Consider the following 12695-nt stretch of genomic DNA (forward strand, 5'->3'; position numbering starts at 1 on the left):
CATGAGGCTTATTAAAGTATTATTTAATTCTTAGACATTAGTAAGAAATATTAATTTAAAAACCCTTTCATCTGCAGAACTACAAAGTTGGATGCATATTTGTAATCTTGATGTCTAGGCAATAGTTAACTTTTGAATCAAGTTGTTAATATTAAATTCCAGGGAGCATTTATTTTACCTGATTACAGTGTGATTACCAATCTTATTCTTCTTTAACGTTTTCTCTGAGAGTAGATATGTACTTGATTTTTATGGAAGAATCGTAAGTGACAAATGGCTGATATGGGTTTCAACGATTATAACTTTTTTACACATTAGCAAATACACGTTAGGGTCTATTGCTTTGAATCTTAGTAAAAGTGCAGAATTACTAGTGACATAGTATAAAAAAATTTGATATCAGCTAGTCCTAGTACAGGTACTGGTCTTGCAGTCATACCTATTAGTTTATAGCTTTGGACACATCACTTTTTTTTCATAATAAAGGTAAAGATACCCATCTTAGGACTTTGCAGAGATCAAATGAAATAAGGAACTGCTCTGAGATTAGTAAAATGTTAAATACCCTGTGACTCACAGAGATAATTTGGTAGAAAAAAGTATTTTGATAGAAGAATAGTACCTGATAAGAAACTGATTTAATATTAATTATAATGAGTACTAAATTCAGATTAAAATTGGGTAAAAGAGAAACTTGTTCTTAAGAGAGTTAATATATAGGTTTTAAGATGCTTTCATCTAAGTCATATAAATTTTCAATATGTTTGTCTAATTAGAATCTTTTTCCAGAAATATTTTCTATAATTACTTACTGGTAAATTTGCTGCCTAGCAGGGGGTGAGCCAATGATTTATAATTCTACCTGTCTCTGTTTCTAGGGAAACTACAATCTGTTCTGAAATGACAGCTGACCGAGATCCAGTCTATGATGAGAGTACTGATGAGGAAAATGAAAACCAACCTGATCCCTCTGGGTCGGCTTCAGGTAAGAGAGATATAAATTTATCTCCTTTGTTGAATATCTCACTTGGGCTTCTTACTCTAATGACAAGAAACCATAATGGAAAAATGGTGTGAAAAACCTTATTCTATGAAAATTCTTTAGCATTTTTATTTTAAAGACTCAAATTTTTAATGTTAAAACTTAATATTATTTGTAAAATGCAGCAACTCGTTAGCACAGCAATGTGAGCCAGCATTCATACACATATACTCCAAGGTATACTATTCCTGGTTAAATATAACCAGGAAAAGCATAAGCAATGAGGAAGATACACCTTTATGCTAAATATCTTCAGCTTAAAGCTGGTTGCCTTTAAGATTTGAGATTTTATTTAGCTAAAGCCATCGATAGGCCACTGGAACAAAGTAATCAAGAATGCTCTAAATTATACGGAAGCTGAGGCCTTCTTTCACTCTTCAGAAAAAAGGATTACAACAAGTGAGATGTAGTAGAGGAAAAGAGAAGGGGAAAAATGGCAGTTTAGTTTGAAGTACCTATGACTTAGTCCTTTGGATCAAGTTTCCAGCAAGCGTTTAAACCCATGAGTTTTTTTTTAAATATTTTATAGATTTCTTAGTGGCAGTGGAAACAGGAGCCTCTGAACTCCTTTTATGCTTAATTTTGACCTAAAGCCAATACTATAAAAATAAATGTTTGATTTATTTATTTAGAAAATATTTTTGAGGTCCTATTGTGTACCAGAAACTTTGCTATGCATTAGACAACAAAACACAAAAATCTGTGCCGTTGTGGAGTTTAAATTGTAATCAGGAAAATATATAAGATGAACAAATGTAAAATATGTTAGGTCGATAAGTGCTAAGGAGAAAAATAAACCAGAGAAGGCCGATAGAAAGGTCAGGGTGAGAATAAGGATGAGCGTTGTGATTTTAGCCAGGCTATCAGAAAAGGCCTCAGTGAGAAGGTGAAAGTGACTTGGCTATCTTGGGGAAGAGCATGCCAAACAGAAAACAAAAACAAAAAAACAGTAAGTACAAAGTTCCCGATGCGTTTAAGCAATAGTACAGAGTGTAATCTGGATAAAGTAGAAAGATGAAGACTGGGAGAATTAGGAAATGAGATGAGAGAGATGATAGGACCTCATCATGTGTAGGGTGAGGTAGGCTACCATTAGAACTTCTCTTGTTACTTTGAATTAACTTGGAAACTACTGAAGGATTTTAAACAGTTAAGTGACATAATCTGACTCAAATTTCAACAGGATTAGTCCATGTGTTGTATTAAGAATAGACTATAGGATGACAAGTGCAGAAGAAGATATAACAGATGGGAAGCTAGTACAACAGTTGGGTGAAAGATGAGACTGGCTTAGACCAGAGTGATGGAGAGGTGATGAGCAAGGAGCAGATTCTAGGTATGCTTAGAGGCAGCAGGTTTTGCTGAAGAAGGGGTTTTGACTGAGCAAGTAAGACTGAGAGGGAGCATCCAGGAGGTAAGAGGCAAAAATATAAATGTAGTATCCTGCTGATTGATGGATTTAGCAATACAAATGTTATTAAGGATCTTAATAGAACATATTCACTTGGTTGGTGAAGGAAGGAGATAGGAGAGAATAGGAGTTTCAAAGGGAATGGGAGGAGAGAACTGGAGATGAGACAGGCAACACTTTCAACAAATTTCACTGTAAAAAATGGGAAAGACATGGGGCAGCAGCTGGAGGGGGAAGTAGGATAAAGAAAAGTATTTTTGTTTGTTGTTTTTAAATAAAAGAAAGAAAATGTTTGTATACTGATGAGAGTAACTAAAGAGAGCAGGTAAAACCATCAAGGCAGTAGACAGAGGAAAAACTACTGGAAATCTGTCTCTGAAATTATAGGTGGATGGGATCCAAGGGACAAGTAGTAGATTAGTTTAGCCAGGAGCGTAGTCACTCCCCTGAATGACAGGAGAAAAGGTAGAATAAATAGACAAAGACACAGGAAAGCATCTAATTGCAGTCACAGAAACTTATTAACATTGATTAAATTGGTTGAATCATCTGATTCTAATCAGATTTGGATTACACAATACACACACAATCATACGTTTGCACGTGGGAATGAAATTTCTTTTCATTTGGTAGCTGTGCTTGTTTTACCCTAGTGTCCCATTTAAAATGAAATTATTATTTAAGAATCAAATATAGAAAAACTCACAAAGATAATTTGAACTCTTTCCAGTTTAAACTTTCAGATTTTTTATTAAATACAATGACCTTTGGTCTTCTTTCTTAGTCAGAGTATCTTACCAACATTTGAAGTAGCTGAAGATTATTGATGAGAAAATACATGGTTAAATATGACTACATGAGAAAGAGGACTTTTATGTATTCAGTCTATTTTAAGTAAAACTTTAAGCTATAATTGTACTATTTTCAATTTGGCAAAATTATTCCTTCTCTTTAGAAATGTTTAGTTTATTTTTTTTCTATATTTTCTATATTTCTGTTTTTTCTATATTTTTCTATATTTTTTCTATATTTTTCTATATTTTACAATATTTTTCTATATTGTCTTTATTTCTTTAGCCCACATCTAGTTCACTACACCTATGATCTATAGGTCTCTGTTTCCTTTTTTCTTTTTTTTTGCATTTAACTTGCTTTTGGTAAGTTTTTGATGTCAAGAATTAATAGCATTTTTAATAGAACTTTACCTTTTTCTTCTGCTTCAAAAAGAAATATTTAGGAAACAGATGCTTACTAAAATAGAAAAATAAATCTCAGATCTCAAATGCTTGTTGCTGAACTAAGAACTAGATTTCATAGATCTCAGAAAGAAAATTATAGATGTTAAACAACAAAATGGGCCAGCCTATAATTTACCAGTTTCCACAATTAATTCTTCTACAGAGACAAAATATGTTTTTAGTCCATGGGAGATAATTCTGTTGAACACAGCTTTCTCTTTTTGGTACTCTATGTAGTATTACTGTTTTTGAGGCAGAACAGTGAGAATTTCTTCCTTATCTTATTCTACCATCTTGATAATAAATTACTTGCTCTTTGAATACAAATAAATTTGTGAATTTATTTTAGATATTGCAGTTTCCTGTATGCTTTTCCTACAATAAAAACAAGAAAGAGAATCTGATGGGGATTAATACATTTATTCAGACTTTCAGAAAGCTGTCTTTAAGTAGCTGAATATATAATTTGGTAGTTATTTTGTTACAGTAAATGGATTTTTATCGTTAATTATTAAAATGCCCAAATTTCCTCTTGAGTTCACTTATTACCCAATTTCTTGATGATAAAATAGAGGCTTAGTGAGATCAGGATCATTTAGTGATATGAAGATGAATATGATAATCCAAATCTGAGTACGGTAAATTTGAATTGGATTACACAATAGACATACAATCATACTTTTGTACATGGAAATGAAATTTCTTTTCATTTGGTAGTTATACTTGTTTTACCTTACTGTCCTGCTTAAATGAAATTGTTCTTTAATAATCAAATGTAGGAAAATTCACAAAGATGGCATGATAATTCATTCACAAATATGAAATGGTAAATTCATATTTACCATATTCACTCTAGGGAAAGGTCTGCTTACTTTTATGCATATATACAGAAGTAGAGTAGGGGTAATACAATTTGAAGGAAATTAAGTTACATTTTTATGAATATGCAATCAATTTTATTGCTTTTTTTTTCCTTTAAAGTTTCATATTTTTCCCACTGCCACTAGGATTATTGAGGAAATCACTAATGATAATGTAGATCAGTCTAATAAACCACATCATGCTCATATGTCCTGTACGATATAGCATGAAAAACCTCTAAAATACTCATTTTCTTGGCTAAAAGGAAATCCCCAAAGTATTCTGAAACGTGAGTATCACAGTCAATATCACCCTACACTACATTTTATATTTTTCCATAGCAAGATTTACTTTTATTATGTCTTGGATTTTAGAATTTCCAGATAGATAGTGAATGTATTACTGACTATATTTCTTAAGCTATGGCTGCACACTAAGGCCCTGGATTTCACTTTGTTTTATATTAAGATTGTGATAAATAAAATAGTTGCTGTAGTCTCTATTTATAGCTCAAGCTTTGGACTGGGGATCACTTTCACCCCTATTAAGTTGGTATTAAGTACTTCTGGCTTTAAGGATTTCCTGCTTAGTCTGGGCTCCCTCTGCCTCCAAAGTGAGTGTGTGTGTGTGTGTGTGTGTATGAATTTAATAGAAACCTATTGGGCTATTATAGGTACTGTGAAACAGTCTTCCCTATAAGAAACTCTCTTTTTCTTTCTGTCTAAATCAAGGAAAAACATGATGTCCCTATCTGAGGAGAAATGTTGTTAAACTATGTCCACTAAATAGCAGAACCTCACCAAAATATGTAGAGATAGAAGCACCATTATGTATAGCCTTAGAGCCAAAACCTGCAACAACACTACATGCAATTGGCCTTTTATTTGCCCCAACAATATCAGGTATAATCTAAGAACAGCTTATCATTGTGCAGTTTTAAAATACTGCTTCACAACCATTTTCATGCTCTAATAACAGAATTGTATATGAAAACAATTTTAAAATATATATGAATATTCTAAGAATTTTAGCCATTATGAAACATTTCTTAGTCTTAACATAATTCAAAAAGCATGTAAATATTTAGTGGAAAATTTGAATTTATTTTATAGAGATAGGATTTTTCTTGTGAAACATTTTGAAAAGCTATGCTTAATTGGCTCCTAATTAGTTAACTATCGTTAGGCTAATTATTTTAATTCCTCATTAATTATTATAATATATAATCACTATTTCAAAATTATAGTTATTTCTATTAATAGAATTGATAATATTTATTATAATAATAGAATAATTAAGTCAGCCTTAATAAAATAGAAATAAGAAATCTACTTTTCTAGAATGTTTTACTCTTTTCAGCTGCATATTATAGGTGCACAACCATTAAAAACAAATATAATAAACTTTCCTCCCACTTTTCTGCATAATGACTAGCCCACGATTTAGCACATTAGTTTAATTAATCCTGCTTCCTAACCAACAGGAAGGTCCCTGTATAACTGCTATCAGTAATTTAGGCTTTCACTTAGTTGGTAGGCTTCCTGAAAGGAAGTGTGATTATAGAATAGCCTTTTTGAAAATAAATGAATGGCTATGTCCAACAGTTGATGAATACTGATATAGTAGCTTTTAAAAATAGAACAGAATCCAATATTTTTAAGTATCAAAGGGCTTGTTGCTTCAAACAGTGAATGTCTACTCACAGAGGGGATAACAACATGTACTGCCAAAGAGATTACTCAGAAACTCAGCTTTAGAATAACAGATTATGCTCTTAGTCTTACCCAGCTTGTTTATCATAGACACATTTATTTATAAGTTTTAAATTAAAAGCTTGATTTATTTAAACCTACCACCAAACTGGAAAAGCAAGTTAAGTGTATTTCCTAGCAATAATGGGCTTTTATACATAACCATTGTTGCTAGGAATAACATTATATGCTTTGGAAATCTAGACTGTATAGTTCTAGATCCCATTATTTAAGCTCATTGTTTTTCCAGTGAGGGAACAGAGGCCTAGAAAGATTGAGTACATTACTTTTGGTTACACAGGGGAAAATAATGAAAAAGTATTTGCTTTGTAAAATAATTAACCACATCAGCACATCTACTCTTGAAATATTATAAAAACCCTTGCAAATTTTCTAACAATGAGGAAATTGCCACTGATACAAGAGAATGAGAACACTGTTATCTCCTATGTAGAAAAAAAGATCCTGTTTGTACATACATTCTCAAGAAAGATAGTCAACATCATCAGACTGAACAAGTAAGTCTTCATGGTAGGTAGCTTGTGGAGAAAATAACAGAATGCATATATTTCTTTTGAAGTCATCCCTGTGTATATTAATTTCTTCAGATTTTGACTTACTATTTATTTACCTGAGAACTCTCAAATGTCTCAAAGGTTGGTAGCAAATCTATGATGGTTTCTCATTTCCTAGTATTAAAATATAGATTTGATAAGAACTCCTAGGCAAGTATTTCTACATCTTTATATGTTTGGGGGGAGACAAAAATTATTTCAATGTTATTTGTCTCTGGCTATGGATGAGTGACGAAACTGGCAAATCCTTTACCCCCAAATCAATTATGAATCTAAAATTGACCCAAAAATAAGCAAATAAGTACTTCCAAACATGGCCAAAGGCAAACAGCGTTATAAGAATTGTTTATTCTTGAAAAACTGCTGAAGTTTGGGGAAGAACTGGGAGTCTGTGGATTTCTTGCTTGCCTGAGACTGCGTCTATCACTGTCAGCCCACATTCATGAGCTTGGTCAGTATGAAAGTTGTGCCAGCATCTGGCTGGCCATGAGGACTGGCAACTGCTGTACCTGAGCTAAAGAGGGCTCACTCAATTTGCAGCAGAGGGTGATACAACCAGCAGCACTGTCAGTAGAAGTAATGATCTTGGTGGCAGTGGGTAGGTGTGTTGGGCCAATGGATCTACTAAACTGGTTGTGCTCGTGATTGGGGCAAACATATTCCTAGCTGAAAGTGTTCATACACTTTTGCAGTGGAGACTGAAGAGAGGGCCCAAGCTATTTTTACAGTTCTGGCCTAACCTAGAGATAATACATATCTTCATAGGAGAATAGAAAAAGAGAGGCCGGGCCAGGCACGGGCTCTCACGCCTGTAATCCCAGCACTGTGGGAGGCCGAAGTGGGCGGATCACGAGGTCAGGAGATTGAGACCATCCTGGCTAACATGGTGAAACCCCGTCTCTACTAAAAATACAAAAAATCAGCCGGGCATGGTGGCGGGCGCCTGTAGTCCCAGCTACTTGGGAAGCTGAGGCAGGAGAATGGCGTGAACCCGGGAGGTGGAGCTTGCAGTGAGCCGAGATCGCGCCACTGCACTCCAGCCTGGGCGACGGAGCGGTACCCATCTCAAAAAAAAAAGAAAGAAAAAGAGAGGCTGGACTTCGAACATACTCCTCTACCCGCCACCACGCCCCCCAACAAAAGAAAAGAAACCTATTAGCTTGAGGTGTTTGTGTACTATTTCTATCCATTACTGGCTGACCTCAAAACTGTCTAGACACAGAGTAACCCTTTTGGAGCTAGGCTTAAAATTTAAAAATCAAGAATAAAATAAACTATGCAGAAACATCAGTTATCACTCATCACAAGAGAAACAGATTTCATACATTTACCACAGGTAAGTTAATAAACAAATAAACAAAAAGCAACAGTAGCAAACTTCAGAAAGAAAATAATCGAAACCCAGAGTTATTGCAATATATTATTTAAAATAATTGTTTAGTTTTTAACAAATTGGCCATATAGAGAAACAGGAAAGTGTGGTCCATACTTGGGGGAAAAAAGATGTTGAATTTGGTAGACAGACTTCAAAGCACAGTTTATATCTATATCTGTATCTATATATACACACATACACACATATGTATGTTTATGTGTATATGTATATATACACATATATACATATGTATACACACACACACATTTGTATACTAAACTTAAGGAAAACATGTTTAAAGCCTTAAAGGAGAGTATGATATAAATGTATCAACAAGTAAAGATGCTCAGTAAGGAGACAGAAATTATTTGAAATAAACAATATGAAAATTCTGAATTTGAAGAGTATAATAACTGAAATGAGAAAGTTACTATAGCAGCTGAACACCAGATTCAAATTGTCAGAATAAAAAACATCAGTGAACTTGAATACAGATCAATAGAGTGAACAATTTTAGGAACGAAGAGCAAAGAAGATGGAAGAGAAATGAGCAGATCCTCAGAGACATTTGGGACATCACATGTGCCAACATATGTGTAATGTAAATTCCAGGACAGAAGAGAGAGAAAGGTAGAAAAACATACTTGAGAAAATGAGAGCCAAAGCTTTCTAAAATTTTATGAAAACCGTTAATCTAAGCATCCAAGCAACTCAGTAAACTTTGAGTGGGATAAACACCAAAAGATAGTCTGGGCATGGTGGCTCACGCCTGTAATCCCAGCACTTTGGGAGGCTGAGGCAGGCAGAACGCCCAAGGTCAGGAGTTCCAGACTGGCCTGGCCAATATGGTGAAACCCCATCTTTATAAAAATTCAAAAATTAGCTGGGCATGGTGGCACGTGCCTGTAATCCAAGCTAGTTGGAAGGCTGAGGCAGGAGAATCTCTTGAACCAGAGAGGTGGAGGTTGCAGTGAGTCGAGATCATGCCACTGCGCTCCAACCTGAGTGACAGAGTGAGACTCCATCTCAAAATAAATAAATAAATAAATAAATAATACTAAAAGATACATTGAAACACATCTACACAGAAAACATTTGAAAGCCAGAGAGGAAGAAACATATAGGACAGCATCTATATAACAACAACAGACTTATTATCTGAAGCAGTGAAGGCCAGAAGGCAGTGATATGGCATTTACAAAATTCTGAAGGAACAAAAAAAGAAATCAATAATTTTATATCCAGCAAAGTATCTTTCAAAATAAAGACAGTTATTAATTAACAGATTCATTGGTAACAGACCTATTTTATGACACATACTAAGAGAAATCTTCAGGGTGAAAGGAAACAACATGAAATGGTAACATGAATCTACAGGAAGAAATAAAAATAACAAAAAACATAAAATATTTGGATTAATATAAAATATAAATACACATTTTCTTTTTTATTATTGTCTTTTATACCAGATTGAACAAAGGAATAATTACAACACTGACATTGGGTTTATAGGTAGATACAATATACATGACAATAATATGACAAATTGGTTAATATAGCTATATGAGAGCAAAATTTCTATATTGCCACATGTAAAGATAATATTAATATGAAATAGATTAGTAAGTAAATATATTGAATTAGCAATTTAAAATATTTCCACAAAGAAAACCCTGGGCCAAGATGACTTCACTGGTGTTTTCTATTGAAAATTTAATGAAATTATACCAGTTCCTTGTAAACTCTTTCAGAAAATAGAGGAGGAGTGAACACTTCCCAACTCGTTTTGTGAGGCTGATATTATCATCATATCAAAGCCAGACAAGACATTGCAAGAAAATAAAACTATAGACAAATATCCATCATGAACATAGATGTAAACATTTGAAACAAAACACTAGCAAAAAGCAGCCAGCTCCATACAGAAAGTATTATACAATATGACCAACTGAGATTCATTCCTCTTATGTAAAGATGGTTTTGCATCTGAAAATCAGTTAAATTATTTCACAATATTAATAAAGCACAAAACCACATGATCATCTCAATAGATGCTGAAAAGGTACGTGACAAAATCCAACACATGTTAATAACAAACACTCTCAACAAACCAGGAATATAAGGGAACTTCCTCACCCTAATAAAGGCATCTAGGCAAAAGACCACAGCTGCCACATACTTAGTGGTGAAATACTGAATGTTTGCCCCTCAGTATAGGAAAAAAACAAGGTTGTCTGCTCCCATCACTTCCATTCAACTAGAAATTCTAGGCAGGGTCATTAGGCAAGAAAATAAGATAAAAGGTATTCAGATTGGAAAAGAAGTAAAACTGTCCCTTTTTGCAGATGATATGATCTGGTGTATAGGAACCCTAAGGAATTCACGAAAAAACTCTTAGAGCTAATAAACTGACGCCAGTAAGGTTATAGTGTACAAGGTCAATATACAGTAACCAATTGTATTTCTATATACTTGCAATGAATAAGCAAAAATGAAATTAAGAAAACTGCTCCTGGCCATGGTGGTGTATTCCTGTAATCCTAGAAACTCAGGATGCCAAGGAGTTTGAGGCTAGCCTGGGCAACATAGTCGAGACACCCATCTTTACAAATTAAAGAATTGGCCGGGCACGGTGGCTTACCCCTGTAATCCCAGCACTTTGGGAGGCCGAGGTGGGCAGATCACGAGGTCAGGAGATTGAGAACATTCTGGCTAACACGATGAAACCCCATGTCTACTAAACAAAAAATATAAAAAATTATCCTGGCATGGTGGCGGGTGCTTGTAGTCCCAGCTATTCTGGAGGCTGAGGCAGAAGAATGGCATGAACCTGGGAGGCAGAGCTTGCAGTGAGCCGAGATCGCGCCACTGCACTCCAGCTTGGGCAACAGAGCAAGATTCCTTCTCAAAAATAATAACATTAATAATAACAATAATAATAATAATAAAGAATAAAGAAATTAATGAAAAGAATTGCCTTCACAATAGCACCAAAAAATACCTAGAAATAAGTCTAACCAAAGAAATTCAAGACTCCTACACTGAGAACTATGCAACATTGTTGAGAGAAATTAAAGAAGACTTAAATAAATGGGAAAACATCTTGTACTTAGAGATTAGAAATTTAATATTGTTGGCTGGGTGCAATGGCCTACGCCTGTAATCCTAGCACTCTGGGAAGCTGATGCGGGCAGATCATTTGAGCTCAGCAGTTTGAGACCAACCTGGGCAACATGGCAAAACTCCATCTCTACAAAAAATACAAAAACGTTGGCCAGGCATAGTGGAGCATGCCTGTAGTCCCAGCTACTTGGGAGACTGAGACAGGAGGATTGCTTGAGCCTGGGAGGCAGAGGTTATGGTGAGCCAAGATCACACCACTGCACTCTAGCCTGGGTGACAGAGCGAGACACTGTCTCAAAAAAAAATCAATATTGTTAAGATAAATACTTTCAAATTGGTACATAGATTCAATGAAATGCCTATCAAAATCCCAGCTGGTTTTTTAGCAAAAATTGACAGAATAATCCTAAAATTTATGTAGAATTTCAAGCGAGCAAGAGTAGACAAAACAATCTTGGAAAACAAGAAACAATTGGAGAACTCTTAATGAGTTCAAAAGCTACTACAAAGATATAATAACCAAGATGATGTAATAATATTATTATAAAGATAGTCATTATATTGTGTCCGGAATTGGTGGGTTCTTGGTCTCACTGACTTCAAGAATGAAGCCGCGGACCCTCGCAGTGAGTGTTACAGTTCTTAAAGATGGTGTGTCTGGAGTTTGTTCCTTCAGACTTTCAGATGTGTCTGGAGCTTCTTCCTTGTGGTGGGTTCATGGTCTCGCTGTCAGGAATGAAGCTGCAGACCTTGGTGGTGAGTGTTACAGCTCATAAAGGCAACGTGGAGGTAAAGAGTGAGCAGCAGCAAGATTTATTGCAAAGAGCAAAAGAACAAAGCTTCTACAGTGTGGAAGGGGACCCCAGTGGGTTGCCACTGCTGGCTCAGGCAACCTGCTTTTATTCCGTTATCTGACCCCACCCAAATCCTGCTAATTGGTCCATTTTACAGAGAGCTGATTGGTCTATTTTACAGAGAGTTGATTGGTCCATTTTGACAGAGTGCTGACTGGTGCATTTATAATCCTCTAGCTAGACATAAAAGTTCTCCAACTCCCCACTAGGTTAGCTAGATACAGAGTACCAGTTGGTGTATTGACAAACCTTGAACTAAACACAGAGTACTGGTTGGTGTATTTACAAACCCTGAGCTAGACACAGAGTGCTGATTGGTGTGTTTACAATCCTTGAGCTAGACACAGAATGCTAGACAGAAAAGTTCTCCAAGTCCCCACCAGGTTAGCTAGATACAGAGTACCAATTGGTGTATTTGCAAACCTTGAGCTAGACACAGAGTACTGATTAGTGTATTTACAAACC

The 12695-nt window shown here is 35.1% G+C and overlaps 1 protein-coding gene across 4 annotated transcripts in view; it reads left to right on the plus strand.

The window, feature by feature from the left end:
* XRCC4 (X-ray repair cross complementing 4) overlaps positions 1-12695 on the plus strand; it is a 289569-nt gene that overhangs the window by 131193 nt on the left and 145681 nt on the right. For all 4 annotated transcript variants that reach the window (XM_045393995.2, XM_073993768.1, XM_065546472.2 and 1 more), the window contains one exon: positions 879-985. In XM_045393995.2, coding sequence (XP_045249930.2) covers positions 879-985 — 107 coding nt within the window. The remainder of the gene's footprint in view (positions 1-878; positions 986-12695) is intronic.

This window comes from Macaca fascicularis, chromosome 6 (assembly GCF_037993035.2).
Source record: "Macaca fascicularis isolate 582-1 chromosome 6, T2T-MFA8v1.1".
In the NCBI taxonomy this organism is placed as follows: domain Eukaryota; kingdom Metazoa; phylum Chordata; class Mammalia; order Primates; family Cercopithecidae; genus Macaca; species Macaca fascicularis.